The sequence below is a fragment of the Trachinotus anak genome, unplaced genomic scaffold, assembly GCF_046630095.1.
Source record: "Trachinotus anak isolate AG129_WGS33_773 ecotype Australia unplaced genomic scaffold, CSIRO_AGI_Tana_v1 ptg000012l, whole genome shotgun sequence".
Classification (NCBI taxonomy): Eukaryota; Metazoa; Chordata; class Actinopteri; order Carangiformes; family Carangidae; genus Trachinotus; species Trachinotus anak.
Window position 1 is genome coordinate 10802449 of NW_027273863.1, and position 15760 is coordinate 10818208.

Here is a 15760-nt window from a genome sequence, read left to right on the forward strand (position 1 = left end):
TAAAGTAATATTACCTAAACATCTGCCAAATATGTGACTGACCAGGAAAAAAAAAAGGTTTTTGAAAGTCTGATTGAGGTGGGCCTAACTTTTCCCTTCTGTTAATTAAAAAACTAATATACTGTAAAAGATCAGCAGTACAATTCTGTTTTTTTTTTTAATCCATTCTCAAGTAATGCTGAATCACAGCACAGAGCTAATCCTTAATGGAGCTATTTCAAGAGCCTGTTCATGAAGACTTAAGTAGATAACTGACCTGTATAGGCACCACATTCTTCCACTGCCCTTTTCCCTTTCTGCACTCCCCTCTTCCACCATTATTTGTGCCTTTTATACTGTATGTGGGCAGTTTCTTTCTCCCTCTCCCTTTCTGTCTGCCCTCTTTCTCTGTGTGCAGACAAAGCCGGCGTTGTCTGCTGAAATGCTGTGTTGCGGGGACAAGCTTTGGGTCAGCGTCTCATGGAATGCCTTGAAAACCATCTAGTGAGGGAGTTTGTTACTGCGCGGGACTGTGCCCAGTCTGGTCTCAGGGCTCCTTCTGGCTCCATGACTCATCCAATGAATCATTATAGAAGAGACAGGCCCTGTGGCGATAGCATGTAGTGATCTGTGCCAGAACGCCTGAGGGATTGTAATTCTAAATCCTGTCTAATTTCTAGCTTTGCATTTCCTGGCAGTGGTTTGTAGAGGCCAGCGACTGTACTGCAAACACGTCAGCCGCCACATCTTTCTATTTCCTCTATTCCTCGAGTTCAAAACTGCATCTTTATCTAAGTCTCTGTCTTTGTTCTCACTCCCCATCTGTCACTCCCACTCTAGGTGATTGTGTTGCTGTTGTTGTCTGGACTAAACAGTGACTAACATCTGTAACGGCATGCTTCATTCTTGCCTCTCCACCGGCCTATTGTCTCTACTTCTCCTTGTTAACTTGCAGGGATGTTTGATGTCAGCAAACACAATTTCCTTTGAGAGCAGGGAACAAGCGTGTGAGCCGCACTGTTATGTCACCTTGCCAGTATTTTCCCTCTTGTGGGACTTTGATTATGTTTTATTTACTCTTGTTTCCAATGGAATTGAACACAGCCTTTATTACAGTGCTCTGTTTGGAGATCTACAGTCAGAGGCTGTCAGCGTAGCCTCGGGCACCAGTCCTGATTGCTGCCTGAGGCATTATTGACACAATTAGATTACATCTGCTGCAAACTAACAACAGACTAACGGGGTGTTAATCGTTTCCAACTAAAATGAACACAACAACATGAGCTACATTTTCAAGCACTTTGAGGTGTGGTGGGATGGTGTGTGTGTGTGTGTGTGAGTGTGTGTGCCAGGAGAGGCCAGTGGGAGGGGCAGCTGTAAGCAGAGTGGACAACATCCAACCCTGGAGCAGCCACTCAGTTGCTCTCTACACCTCCTCCAGTAAAGACTCACCTTTCACCAGCTTTGCCTTTGAGCGTTTGTCATGGAGGGCAGGATCACCTGTGGACTGTGGCTGCTCGTCCTCCTCTCGGGATGTGGGCGGCTGTCAGCGTTCAACCTGGACACCGAGAACGTCCTGCGGAAGGACGGGGATCCGGGCAGCCTGTTCGGCTTCTCCCTCGCCATGCACCGGCAGCTTCAACCGGAGGATAAGAGAATGTAAGAGTCAAGGGTTTTGTTTTGAAGGGGATGGTGTGGGAGGCCATTCCTTCTGCCTCCAGCCCCGCGCCGTGCAGACACGCTTTTAATGCCTTTAAAATAACTCCAGCTGCCATGTAATTAAAATGTCACAGCGGCGCAGGCGACTCAAGCTTGTTTTTGGTTGTTAGAAAGAAAAAAATCCCCCTTTGAACCCTTTTTTTTTTTGTTTTTGTTGAGAAGTGACCATGGAAGTACCACAAGAGTGCTAAACGCTGTTTGAGCTGAGGTATGTCGCAGGTGGTTTCAAAGCTGAAACTTATTTTTAACAAAATCTCAGCAACACTATTTGATTCAGCCCCACAGAAGAGTGTGCTGTACCCTTGATGAACGTGTTGTGAAGTGAACCACAGGTCTCCCCCTTGTTAATCTTTATGAAGTCTTTCCGCCCAGGTTACTTATTTGTGAGTTTTTACTGGATCAGAGTCGCAGGTTTTTGGTGCGCGGGCACGCACGCACAGGTGCGCGCACACGTTTCCTGTTTTTTTTTTTTTTTGTTTTTAATTCTTTTATTTTTTATTTTTTATTTTTTGCCGACTTGGGTTTAACGTGAGACCGAGTCTCGGGCTTTATGGCCAAAACATCCCCTTGAATCATTGTTGGCATTTTTATGGGCATTGATTCAGAGGGACTTGTCGGTCTGCGTCAAGGCTAAATGCCATCAAGTGTTCACTGGTTTGAATAGCTTAAATATAAACTGACCCGAGATCAGAGGACGTTTTAAATTCTTTAATCCACACTGTAAAAGTACAGATCGTGCATTCAAAGTGTTACCTAAGTTCAAGCAACATTACCAAAATGCACTTTAAAGATCAGAAGTGGAACTGCTCAATGCATCAAAACACCTCATGTGAATGTCACATTGTTATATGTGGCAGTATTGGATTGTTATTACAGGTGTATCAGTGTGTGTATCACGTTTTATGATCAATCAAGTAAAATCAGATAAAGTGAGAAATATAGCTGTCAAACAAATGTAAAGGAGCAAAATTAAAATATTTCTGTCTGAATAGTGGAGTGAGAGTAGTATGAAATGGAGTACTCAGATAATTTACCAAAACCTCAAGTATATAATTAGTTACTCCTATATATATTACTATATTCCACCACTGTCCATAAAGTAGCACAAGATGCTATTTTGTAGATTATGTCTTTTTTTTTTTTTTTTTTTTTTTTTTTACAGTACCAACAGGGCGAACGGCATCCCCCTGGTAATAAGTTGTTAGTTGTACTACTGTAAACTGCCTTTTTACACAAAAAACAATCAATACACAGGCTTTTATCTTTGTAATTAGTCGGACAGATGGGGTGAAACTGCACTCCAAGTGGTTGTGTTTGTTCAACTAAAGCCTAAAGGTCACGGTGTGTTTACCCTCCGCAAGATATTTAGGACTATGAAGACTCAGAGTCACTAAGCATCCCCGAGTCTTTAACCTGCTCCACAGAGGTTAAACACTGTCTCTAAACTTATATACACATTGCTGCTGCTGCTACACATCCACACACACACACACACACACACACACACAGTGGCAGTTTGTGTCCTAGTTTTAGTCTGTGTCTAAATGAAAGACACATGGTGATCAGCACGAGACCAAAGCTGCCACAGAGTCGTTCTGCTTCAGGTTGTAAACTTAAATACAAGAAAACAGAGCACGATTGATTTCTGTGAACTGGAAAACAACAGACACCAGTGTTGCTAATGTAGATTTAATCAGCATTTTTTAAAAAATATAATTGATTAATTGTTTAAGTAAATTTTGAGCAAAAATGCATTTGTTCTCTGTTTTTCAACATTTGCCTTCTTAAATGTGAGGTTATGCTGATTCTCTCTGGCAATTTTCCTATGTTAACTGTGGCACTGGGGAATTGTGATGGGCATAATTCGATCGATAAATTGAGAAAGTAATCAACAGATTAATTGATAATGAAAATATATGTTTTATATATATGACTCGTGTTGTTGAGATGTGATCTCAGACGGGATTTCAGTGGGTTTATTTAAGATAATGCAGAGCTGTTTGCCCTCATCTGCGATCAAAATACAAAAATATTCCACGTAGTTGAATAATAAGTCTTTGTCAATATAATCTTAAACAGATGAGATATGCTTGAACCATGAGGACCAAGTGCGTGTTACATTATAATACAAGTTTGAATGTGTGTGTGCGTGTTTGAGCAGGAAGCCATGTTTATTCAGCAAGTGATGATGCTCACGCTGCTGTTACAGAGGTGGAATGTGCTCTCACTGTGGACTGTGTATGTACATGCACCCGTGGGGTGCCTGTGGATGCATTCGCGTTTGTGTGTGTTTGTGTGTGTGTTTGAGTGTGTGTGTGTGTGTGTGTGTGTGTGTGTGAGTTGTAACGGTGCTGATGCATGCTGTGGCTGAGCACTGAGGCGTTGCCTTGTGTCAGTCATTTGGAAGATTGTCAGAGACCTCACTGTGCTGCTTGATACTTTCTTAACCTGAGGCAAACAAGAGCACTAGATAGATAGATATATATATAGATAGATAGATAGATAGATAGATAGATAGATTCCTTGTACTGCCAGTGTTTTTCTTTTCCTCTTAGAGTTCACTTATGTACACTGCAACAACGTGTGCTGAACAAAGTGTTAGCGTGTGTGTGCTTGCCCCCCCCCATGTGTGTGTCCTCACTGCTGGGTGTGCACTGTGAGTCACAATCCTCTGCCAGACATGCATTCCAACTTTTATTAATACTTATGTCTTTCACTGTGTTTCATGCCCCACGGGGATGACTGCTGCATGTACCTGCAGGAGAGGGCAGGAGCTGATGGAATCATGTGTATGCATGTGTGTGTGTGTGTGTGTGTGTGGGTGTGTGTGTGTGTGTTTCTGGCTCTGGAGAAATGTAGCAAAAGCAGTACAATGTGCTGTGAGAAGGAGTAAAGCAAGACATGTTGGCATGTTAAATATGAATGCCAAAAACATGATAGAGGAGACAGGACTGCTAAGTTTAATACTGAAGTCAGCTCTGTGTGTGAGTGTATATGTTCTGTGTATATGTGAGTCAGGTTCAGTCTCAGGTTAGTCAAGGTTATCTGACATCAAACAGAGAGAGAGAGAGAGAGAGAGAGAGAGAGAGAGAGGGAAGGGAACCGAAGAATGCTGAGAGGAGCATAAATCAGTTTTACATCTGGGCACCAGCATGCTCAAGCCTGGCAGAGAGAAGTTCTCTAACAAACGACATGAACCTCTGGATCTGCAACCCATTTGGAGTTGAAGTTGATAGGGTGCCACTGACTGTTGCTTAGCAACAGGTTTTTCCCTAGCTGTCAGCCAGGTTTCTGCTAAAAAAACACAACACACCTCTCTCAGCAGGATACCTCTCTAATGGTCACTCTGCCCGCTTGTGTGTCCGGGTGTCACTGCCAGTGTGTGTGTGTCTGTTTTTACGAGTCATTGCACATATGCCCCAAACATACACACACACACACACACACACACTCACTCTCTCTCTCTCTCTGTTTGTCTTAGTGCTTCCTGTAGGCTAAGCCTGTGTGTCTGGGGCTTCCTCTGCTGGTGGTAAATGATAAGATAAACAGCTGGGTCACTGTCAGCGGAGCAGCAAGTCACACTTATAACAGTGATAGACCCTGACGCATCATGTCAGCATTCCAGCCAGTGGTGCCGGAAAAATTATCATGTTCAGCAATATAGATGAAGTGTGTCCACTGGAATTAACTTCTAATTCAGATTCTTAAATAAGTGATTTGGATCATATTGAAGCAGCCAGTGCAATTTTCTGCTGTCCAAATTATTACATGTTCAGTAACATAATCTTGATATAACGTGTTACTAAAGTGTCACATTTTTGCTCTATGTAGACTCGTGTTGCATTTGCCTGAAAGCACTGAACAAGACGTTGTTCACTGACTCTGAATAAGTTTCCTAATGTGAATATGTAGAAGGAGGAACTATAGTATCGATTCTCTGTTAACGCGGCAGAGACCCCAAGACAAAGTGACCCCTTTTCCCAGAGTCCGTATGTGTTGGCGGAGCTCTTTCCATCTATTCTCCTGACTTCCTGTGTCTCCAAGGAGAACGGGAATAGAGACGTGCCCATCTGGGATTCACTGTTAGTCACAAATCCTTTCTCTGAAGAGTTGACTCATTCATATCAGACTCGTCTCTGATAGACAAGCACATGCCCTAACAATTTCTCCTAGTGTGAAAACATGTTTTCTGTTTGGTGTGGCAGTGCACGAAGAGGTGGAGAATTTACTCAAGACTATATGGTGTCAAGTGTGGCATTCGCTTCCCTTGTAGTATAAAAAAAGACTGGATTGGACACTAAATGGGTGGGATGACTTCACAAATTATAGTGTCCTGGTTTCTGAAGCAAGGCCAAACCAATTCAGTGGTTAAAACAGGATAAACAGTGTCACACTTGTCCCTCATGTAGAAGCAGTTTCTGTTGTGATGACTTCTCTCACTGCAGCTTACTGTAGAGAAATTCAGTCATATTTTCTTAATGTTTCCTGCAACAACACATGTAAATCCATCTCATAATGGCAGCATTAAGAGACACTGGGGACCAGTTATAAGACGCCATGTTTTCATATGTCAGATAAACAGATTTATTGTCCTTTGCTAATCCCCATCATGCCTGCTGAAGTCAATATTCAGTATGATTTATGCCTTGCTCAAAAAGTTAGCTTTATAGTTTGAAATCTCCTAGTGTTTGTGGTGCTGACTCTGGAGGACTACACCGAGGACATGCTGATCACATTAGGGCGGGCGGCTCCTCACTCTGACTATATATCTCTGTAAGTTCCCTCCCAGATGGTGCGTGCATCTGAGAATGCTTTGTATTCCAGCTAAAAATGGCTTTGCTTAATGTCATCTAGTGCGTACAGTGTGCTGTTCAACGTTAACTCTGAAGGTCAGCGGACAGACAAAGCAAATCAGAGAGAGATCCTGGAGCATACACGGACAGAGTGTGTGTTGACGGTGTGCATGTGCCCAGCTCGACCGCTGCAAACCTCCTGAAAGCATCAGTTTAAAGAGTGACATCCTTGATTTGTTTGATTGGACGCGTATTGTCAAGGCTCGGGTGTGTCATTTGCCCTTGTCCTTGGTCCACAAAGGCAGCCTCTGTGCGCGTGTGGAGAGAGATAGGAAGCTTAGTTCAATCAACCCCAGCAGGCGTTTGAAAGGGGTCTTTGACTCAGTTTGACATGGAACATCAGTTTGGTGGCGGATGTGTGTGTGTGTGTGTGTGTGTGTGTGTGTGTGTGTGTGTGTGTGTATCTGTGAGTGTGTGAATGGCTGCCGTGTGACACAGTAGACTGGAATGTGTTATAACATAATGTTCAAGTGGAAGAAATGCCAGAGTGAGCCTCTTTCACAACGTGCATTTGATTGAGCTGCATAAGGATTCATGTGTGCGTCTGTTGCAGGTTGCTGGTTGGTGCCCCAAGAGCAAAAGGCTTTCAAGGTCAAACAGCCAAAGTGACAGGGGGACTCTACAGCTGTGACATGAGCTCCGACTCACCTGGCTGCAACAGAGTTGAATTTGACAAAGAAGGTGAGATATGCTAAAACACCTGTGCATTTCTCTAACATGTTTTTGGTAACTTTGGACAATTCTCTTCATCTTCAATAGATTTGAGCCTCAGTATCCACTCTGTGTCTATTTCTGTCCCCACCTTCTGTCCCTGTGTAGAGGATCCCACTAAAGAAAGCAAAGAGAACCAGTGGATGGGAGTGACAGTCAACAGTCAGGGGCCAGGAGGCAAGATTGTGGTAAGACTGTCTGTCTTTGTATCTGAGTATGAACAGCTTCAACTCATTATTATGAACATCATTTTTTAAACTGTCCACACACTTTCCTCAAAATCAACTCAAATTTGTTATTTAAACCAACTCAAAAATGACTCTTAATGGAAAGGTGCAGCCGTTAAAAAACTGTCCTGGATTTCTGGTTAAATAATTGATATAGACTATTAGAACAGCAGCTTACGACTACTTTTATTGTCTACTAATCTCTTAAGCCTTTAAAATGTATGAATACACACAACATAATTCTAAAATCATTTTGAAACCATTCGACGTTGACTAGGATTCAATAATACATTTCTGTTGGTTTAAAGGTGCCTGTTTGGACAATGTTCCTTATGTCAGCAGTCCAAATATATTCAATTTACAGTGATATAAAATAGAGAGAAGCAGAAACAAATCCTCATGTCTCGAGTTTTTTGTTTAATAAATGACGTGTTTTTGACTTTCTGTATCTGTTTATGCTTAAAAATATGTTTATACTTGTGAGCAGGTGTCTCTAGAAAAAGAGATCTCAGTGACATTACCTTTTCAAATAAAGGACTAAAAAAACTGGCTAAGGCATCTAAATTTTGAATGGTCACCACAACTAATTTTCATCACATTAATTCAACTGTGTGTCTCTGTTGCCCTGGTAGACCTGTGCTCATCGCTACCAGCGCCGGAACAATGTGAAGACACCCATCGAGTCCCGTGACATTATTGGTCGCTGCTATGTCCTGAGTCAGAACTTGGTCATCGATCCCAACTCAAGAGAAGATGGCGATGGCTGGCACTTTTGTGACGGCCGGCCGAGAGGCCATGAGATGTTCGGCTCCTGCCAGCAGGGCGTCTCTGCCACGTTCGACAGGGACTACCACTACTTCATCTTTGGGGCTCCTGGAGCATACAACTGGAAAGGTAGTCTAGTGTGTGTGTGTGTGTGTGTGTGTCTGTGTGTGTGTGTGTGTGTGTGTGTGTTTTATTACAAGCCAAATCTATTCCATCTTTCCTCATCTTATCTCTGCTCCTCTCTTTAAGGCGTGGTACGCTTAGAACAAAAGAACGACACCCTCCTAGAGCAGGGTATCTATGACGACGGTCCTTTTGAGGCGGGAGATGAGAAAGAAAAGAAACCCGACCTGGTCCCTGCCCCTCCCAACAGCTACCTGGGTAAAACGCTCAGTCTTCACCATAACTCCAGTTGTGCATTTATGCAAATAAGCGTATTCAAGTGCCTGATGATCCTCTGACTGTAAGCAAGCATTCCTTTATCTTTTTCTCTCAGGCTTCGCTCTGGACTCAGGGAAGAGTTTGACTAAGAAGGGCCAGCTGACGGTGGTGGCGGGAGCTCCTAGAGCGAACCACAGCGGGGCGGTGGTGCTGCTGAAGACAGGCCCACCCTTAAGCACCATCTTGCTGGAAGAGTACACCCTGGAAGGGGAGGGGCTAGCCTCATCTTTCGGCTACGATCTGACTGTGCTGGACCTCAATGGGGACGGGTGGGTGACGAAGGGTGATACACGTGACCTGTAACTTCTGCTTTGAGAAGTGTTATTGTTACTGTATACTAACGAACATGGGATTCTGTGGTTTGTCAGCTGGCAGGACATAGTGGTGGGAGCACCTCAGTACTTTGAGAAGGACGGAGAAATTGGTGGAGCCGTCTACGTCTACGTCAACAAGGCAGGAAACTGGAACAAAGTCAAACCAACCAGAATAGATGGAAGTGAGGACTCCATGTTTGGCCTGGCTGTGGAAAACCTGGGAGACATCAATTTGGATGGTTTCCATGGTGAGGCTGCAGTGTTTGTACATATGTATCCCACTGTCTGCTGGTCATTGATGCCCTGGTGAATGACATGTAAGTCACTGTTGTCCTTGTGTGTGACAGATTTTGCAGTGGGAGCTCCTTATGATGATGAAGGTGTGGGGAACGTTTACATCTACATTGGATCAGCCACAGGGCTCAGCTCTAAAAAAGCTTCACAGGTATGGAATAAACTGGATGAACAGCTGACTTAACTTTTTTAACTACAACAAAGACTTTTGTTTCAATATGTCTTGCATCCAAGAAAATAAAATCCTGTCAATAGTAAAACAGTTATAGAAACCAATTTGACCTTCAACAGCTCAAATCCTAAAAGTGCAAAAGTATAAATGTAGGTTTATACTTTTGTTGTTACAGAAGATGTTTTTTCTCTTGCTTTAGGTGCTGTCCGGCAAGTCTTCAGGAGTGAAGCTGTTTGGCTACTCTTTGGCAGGAAACATGGACCTGGATCAGAACTACTACCCTGACCTAGCTGTCGGAACCCTTTCCGACTCAGTCTTTGTCTACAAGTGAGTATTCTGGTGCATTAATCTGATCACGTGCCTCTGAAAATGTATATTGAGATGCTCATTGAGTTTGGTCTTCCCAGAACCCGTCCCGTTATTGACATCAAGAAAGAAATCAAGTTCACACCGCAGCAGATCGACCTTACCGTTCCGAACTGTGGCAAAACCTTCTGGTAAGTTTTGTTGTGTGAATCATAAATTATTTTATTTATGTGTATGTTGAAAAAACTATGTCAGTACTGTGTCTGATTATGGATAAACTGCACTGTGTCTCCAGCTTGGATATTGAGGCATGCTTCACGTACACTGCCAACCCCAAGAGCTATTCTCCCAGACTGAGTAAGTTGACCCACATTTTTCAGAATTAAAACTAAATTTAATATTTATCATGTTTTCTGTTCTCAGAAATGTTTTCTGTTATCAGAAAATACAGATTCAACAGGAAGAAACAATACTTAGTAATTACAATAGTCTTTGTTATTGTCTGTCGTTGTTTATACCCGTCTTCTTCTGTGCCATCTAGTGGTGGCATACTCCATCGAGGCGGATGCTGACCGCAGGAAGAGCGGTCTTAGTCCCAGGGCGACCATCATCGACTCCTCCACCTCTGAAAACAGCTACGAATCCAAAGGAACCGTCACCATAAACAGCAAAGGAAAGAAACAGTGTGTTAAACGTCAGCTCATCATTAAGGTAGTGACTCCCTCCGAAAAATTTCTCGATCAAAGTGCATTGTGGGTGGTGTGTAATGTGATGTGATGTTGTCACTGTACAGGAAAATATTCGAGACAAGCTGCGTGGTATCCCTATCGATGTGTCCGTGGACATCCAGGATGCCAAACGTAAACGCAGGCAGAGCTCAGCTCAACTGCCACCTGTCCTGGACACCAAGGAGCCACCGACGACTCGATCAGAGGTGTGTATGCACGATACTCACGAACTTATCAAAGGACAGATTTTATTGACATGTAGTAGATGTTCCCACAATGCTCTCTGTGTGACCTTTTATGTCTGTTTGTAGGTGCATTTCTTGAAGGAGGGTTGTGGCAGCGACAACGTGTGCCAGAGCAACTTGAAGTTGGAATATCGCTATGGCCACAAGACAACTGACACGTTTGTTCCATTAGAAGAGTAAGAGGACACACACACACAGACACACACCTGTTTTTCATAAGTGTATCATTTTCATTATGTAAAATTTCATAAATGTTCATAAATTCTTTGTGTTTAAAGGGAGAACGGCGTGCCGGTGATCTCGCTCAGTGGCCAGAAGGACATCGCCTTGGAGGTCACAGTAACCAATACCAATGGAGATGATGCACACGAAGCCGTTCTGATCGCCTCCTTCCCGCGCTCCCTGACCTATTCTGCCTACCGTGTCGCATCTAATGTGAGTCTCTTTTTCTCTGACACACTCTCTGTCTCTCTCGCTCACACACACACACACCGCTATTTATGGTACTGACGGGGATTTGTTAACTTCAGGAGCGGCCGGTAACCTGCGAGGCCAACAAAGACGGTTCTAGGGTTGATTGTGAGCTTGGAAACCCTTTCAAACGTAACGCAAGGGTGAGAGAAAATCACATTTTGCTCTTTTTTACCTCCTCTGCACACATCATTGTTGTGTCATTGTTAATACGTTTGTGAAATTGTGTGTATCTATGTGTGTGTGCATACAGACGACCTTCTACATCTTTTTGGGTACAGCACGAATCTCTCTCAACACTACTGAATTGGAGATTGAACTTCAGCTAGATACGTAAGTATATCTCAACTTGTAATCCTGCCTTACAAACGGCTAAATAACATTGATAACACTTTTAAGGTGATTGATTTTTAAATGATGGTTGGTTTGGTGGTGTTGGTGATCGCTCCTGGAGCGTAATTGTGTGTTAATGTTTGTATCTGTGTTAACCTGTGTGTGACCTCTGATCTGACAGGACAAGCAACCAGAAGAAAATAGCTCCACTCAAAGCAAAGGCGAAGGTGGCCATTGTGTTGCAGCTGTCTGTATCAGGGTGAGAAACACACACATATCCAAAAAGCACTCACGTATGCACAGATTCATACCACTAACTGTGCGTTTCTGTCTTTCCAGACAAGTCCAGCCATCTCAGGCCTACTTTTCAGGAGAGGTCAAAAGTGATGATAACAATAAGAATGAAGATAAAATTGGCAGTGCCATCAAACATCAGTTTAGGGTGAGTACAGGAAATCTTCTAGATCAGAAGTCTCTCAAGCACGCTTGAAATTTATCTCTCTAATTCACTCATTTTTTTATGAATCCCACATTCTGTATTTACATGTGCTTAGATAATTATTACTGTATCAACTGAGGTAGGACGCTCTTCCTGTCTCCTATCAGATAACCAACCTGGGGAAGCGCTTGACAGACTTGGGCACTGCCACCCTCAACATCAGGTGGCCAAAGAAGACATCGAAGGGCGATAGGCTGCTCTACCTGATGAAGATCAGCTCCACAGGAGTGGACCAGTTACTATGTTCTCCTAAAGGAGAGATCAACAGTCTTGGCATGGTCAGTGAAAGCATCACGTTAATGTGTGGTGGTCACTCTACCTGCACCTGCACTTTCTCTTGATGTTTCTTTTTTATAGCAGCAGAAGCATGTGGTGGAAGAAGTATTCAATTTTACATTTACGTTGATTTAGACAAAGAAGTTGAGGTAAATGTAATAGTTGAAGGTACTGTTTCTTCTCTGCTTTAAGGTCCCAAGTAAAACCAGGACAAGAAGAGCAGCAACAGACACAGAGGAAACTAATGAGGGCATTATTTCCCGTTTTACTGACACCAAGAAGTCACTATCTCTGGTAACACCACACAGCCAAGATCTATTCTATTCTGTTGTGCTTTGTTATATTTTATGAGAGGAGCCCAGTAGTAACTTCCTCCCTGCTTTGTTGACAGTCCTGTGAAAGTGGGGCAGAATGTGTGACCATACAGTGCCCCCTGCGGGGCCTGGACAGTAATGCAGTTATCACTCTCCACTCTCGCCTCTGGAACAGCACCTTCAACAAGGTAAGAAAACGTTTTTACTCAGCTATTATGTCAGGATTTGAGATGGGTACAAACTCTATGGTACTGCCTGTGAGAATTCGGTTCACTGTCCTGAGAGGAAAATGCAAAGGGAATTCACAAATGCTTTTTGACAGGCTGAAATAACAATATTTATTTTATATTTCAAATTAAAAATTAAAATTTATGATCTAAATTTTTTGACTTGTTTTTTTTTTTCTATTGATTCTTTTAGTATTTTAATGTTAAAGGAATTATGTTATATGAACAGAAATTTTAACTAATCTGTATATAAATGATTTAATTACATGTAATGAGTTCATAATAGAGCAGTATTACATTTGCACCAGACACCCTCAATGTAAAATCAGCCATTATTCTCATAAATGATCATTAACAAGTTCAGTTTAAATCACACATTTTAGGTCAGTACAGTAAAAACAGTTTATAAATGAGGTTGCAGACCTCTGTGGTGTTTTATGTGTAAGTTTAACTCTGTTTTAGGTTAAATAAACAATTATTGAATTAAAATCACTGTTCTATCTTTGTGGGCTTCCTTGGACACAGAATGAATTATTTTTTATAGGATTATTGCTGCAACTTCGTGTGTTTACTTGAGTGTTTTCTTGGTTTACTCCCAGCAGCATTGAAACGTGATGCTCTCTTCTTTTCTTCCCACAGGAGTACTCCAAGTTACATCATGTGGAAGTGACAGTGAATGCCACTCTGCACATTGATAGCTCAACGAACACAGTGCTGCAAAATGCCAAGTCAGGGGTAAGTAAACACAACAGAAAGAAAGATATGTGACTGCATCACGCTAAGAAGGGGAGATGATTATTTATTGCAGGTCATGCAGTTTTATACATTGGGTGTTTAATGCTGATGTCACTGTAGTGCATGCACAGAAACACATCATGATATGAATGAGGAGAATAAAAAAACATTTTAAAGTGTAGTTGAGAGTCTGATCCAGAGATTTGTGTTGTGATCCTCAGGTGAAACTGACGGTGTTCCCAGAGCGGCGTTTTGCTCATTATGGAGCAGGAGTCCCATGGTGGATCATCGTGCTTTCCATCCTGTTTGGGCTGCTGTTGTTGGCCCTCTTGGCTTTCCTTCTCTGGAAGGTAGGACTGAAGGACACAGGACCGGGATAAACCCACTACCCCAGCAATGAAAAGACACACAGCACACCTGTATTCACATGATTTGAATTTAAAAAAAGCCTTTTCATAAGATTTGAATTTTAGACATCTAGTTTAGTCAGTAAAACGTTTACATAACAATTATATGCACACATTCCAGCGATTACACACATTTTCTAACAATTTGCCTTTCCTCAGTGTGGAGTCTTTGGAAAAAAGAATAAAGCGGACCAACCAGAAAAAGAGACACTGACATCAAATGCATAAAAAAGAGAGAGAGGGTAAAATTACCCGGCCTGCCATGAATGACTCAAACTTCTTTTCCTGCTCCTTTTTGCTACAAAAGCACTGCTTTCTGTTATTGGGCAGGCAGTGGGCAATTCTCACACTGTGACAGGAACGCTATTATAAAAGCTGCCTGATTATTTCTGCAAGGAATTTTCACCTGAGAGATTGTCACACATGGCTTTATGTGTGGATCATTACAGTTTACCTGCATGGCGATGGGAGGTGGTGGCTGCCGAGCAATGATTGTGTTATTTAACCTTCCCAGGAACTACACTGTGAGGGTCTGCTCTGCATCTATTTGGTTTTCTCCTCCTCTATTTCAAGTTTCTTTTGTTGCTTTTGCACATGCAGTCATTTATTCTGAAGGTTTCTGTCTTTCTCCATTAAAAACAGGGGCATTAGAACACGTTCCTTTCTTTAACAGGAGCGCAGATGGCTTCTCCACCTCTGCATAGATTCACCATCTTGGCTCTTCCCTGTGAAACAGACTGATGACAATAAATCCCATCAACTTGCTTTGCTTCCTCCGACTTTCTTTAAATAGCCTTTTCTCAAACAGAGTATTGACTTTGTCTCCCATTTCTTCTCTGCAGTGTGGCTTTTTTAAGCGTGCCAAATATGAAGACAAGGTTCCCAGCTACAATGCAGTTCGGATCAAACGGGAGGAGAGAGCGATAAACCCTGGAAATGGTAAATGGGAAAACCTGGAAAAGAAGTCCTGGATGACAACCTGGCATGACAATGAACATTATTCCTAACAGCCAATGAAATCTGACTCCACACAGATTCCTGTTGCTTACTGTCGAACTCCTAATTTCACAGATTTTTTTTTTCTGCCCCGTCTTTTGCGCAGCCTGGACTGTAAATATCAAGGAACAAAGAAAATCTTTTGTAAACTTTTGTAGGACTACGTACTTGATCAAACATTCTGCTTCAGGGGCTGATTTGATCTCGGATGGTCTGTATAAATCACTGGAAGGAGAGTTGCAGTGTGGGAGATGTTCCTGCACAACTACTGTTTGTCTGACGGAGTTTTAGAGCTTGTTTTGTACATTGACTGTGTTCACAGTGTTGACTGGGGGAGGGAGGGTGGGAGTATGGGAGTGTCTCTAGAATTTTTTTGTACATTTTTTGAATGTTTTGCAGAATTGTATTTATTCTTTGTGAGGATTATTTACTGTTACACGCTGTACAGGCCAAAGACTACAACAAAGATGCCTTTATTTTCCTCCCTAATTTAAAAGTGCTTTTTAAAAAAAAAAAAAATCATTTCCACAATGCATCTGTCTTAACTGTTGAACAATCGGTTTGTATTTCGCACTCAAGGTGCCTCAGGTTGTACATTGAGGAGGAACTGCAACTTATCCACATTTGTCAAATACTTGGTTTGTAAACTTAATGTCAAGCCTCTGCAGAATTCACCTTTAATTCCCTGGCTGTAAAATAGGAACAAAGTGAGAAAAGAGTTTTTAGAATAAAGTTTTTTCGTCATATC

The 15760-nt window shown here is 42.4% G+C and overlaps 1 protein-coding gene across 2 annotated transcripts; it reads left to right on the plus strand.

Moving 5' to 3' along the window:
* Window positions 1-1360: 1360 nt before the first annotated feature.
* LOC139628572 (integrin alpha-6-like) lies at window positions 1361-15758 on the plus strand. Of its 2 annotated transcripts, XM_071490345.1 has the most exons (26): window positions 1361-1638; window positions 7105-7232; window positions 7371-7450; window positions 8122-8383; window positions 8504-8635; window positions 8751-8964; window positions 9064-9257; window positions 9357-9454; window positions 9675-9802; window positions 9883-9972; window positions 10077-10138; window positions 10323-10492; window positions 10575-10715; window positions 10821-10930; window positions 11033-11189; window positions 11285-11368; window positions 11479-11558; window positions 11740-11817; window positions 11898-12000; window positions 12165-12335; window positions 12526-12627; window positions 12725-12835; window positions 13514-13609; window positions 13831-13959; window positions 14176-14258; window positions 14859-14995. In XM_071490345.1, the coding sequence occupies exons 1-25, from the start codon at window positions 1463-1465 to the stop codon at window positions 14242-14244; spliced, it is 3165 nt and encodes a 1054-aa protein (XP_071346446.1). In that variant the 5' UTR covers window positions 1361-1462; the 3' UTR covers window positions 14245-14258; window positions 14859-14995. The 2 variants fall into 2 exon arrangements, with proteins under 2 accessions (XP_071346446.1, XP_071346445.1); XM_071490344.1 differs by lacking the exon at window positions 14176-14258 and having other exon boundaries at window positions 14859-15758.
* The last annotated feature ends 2 nt before the right edge of the window (window positions 15759-15760 follow it).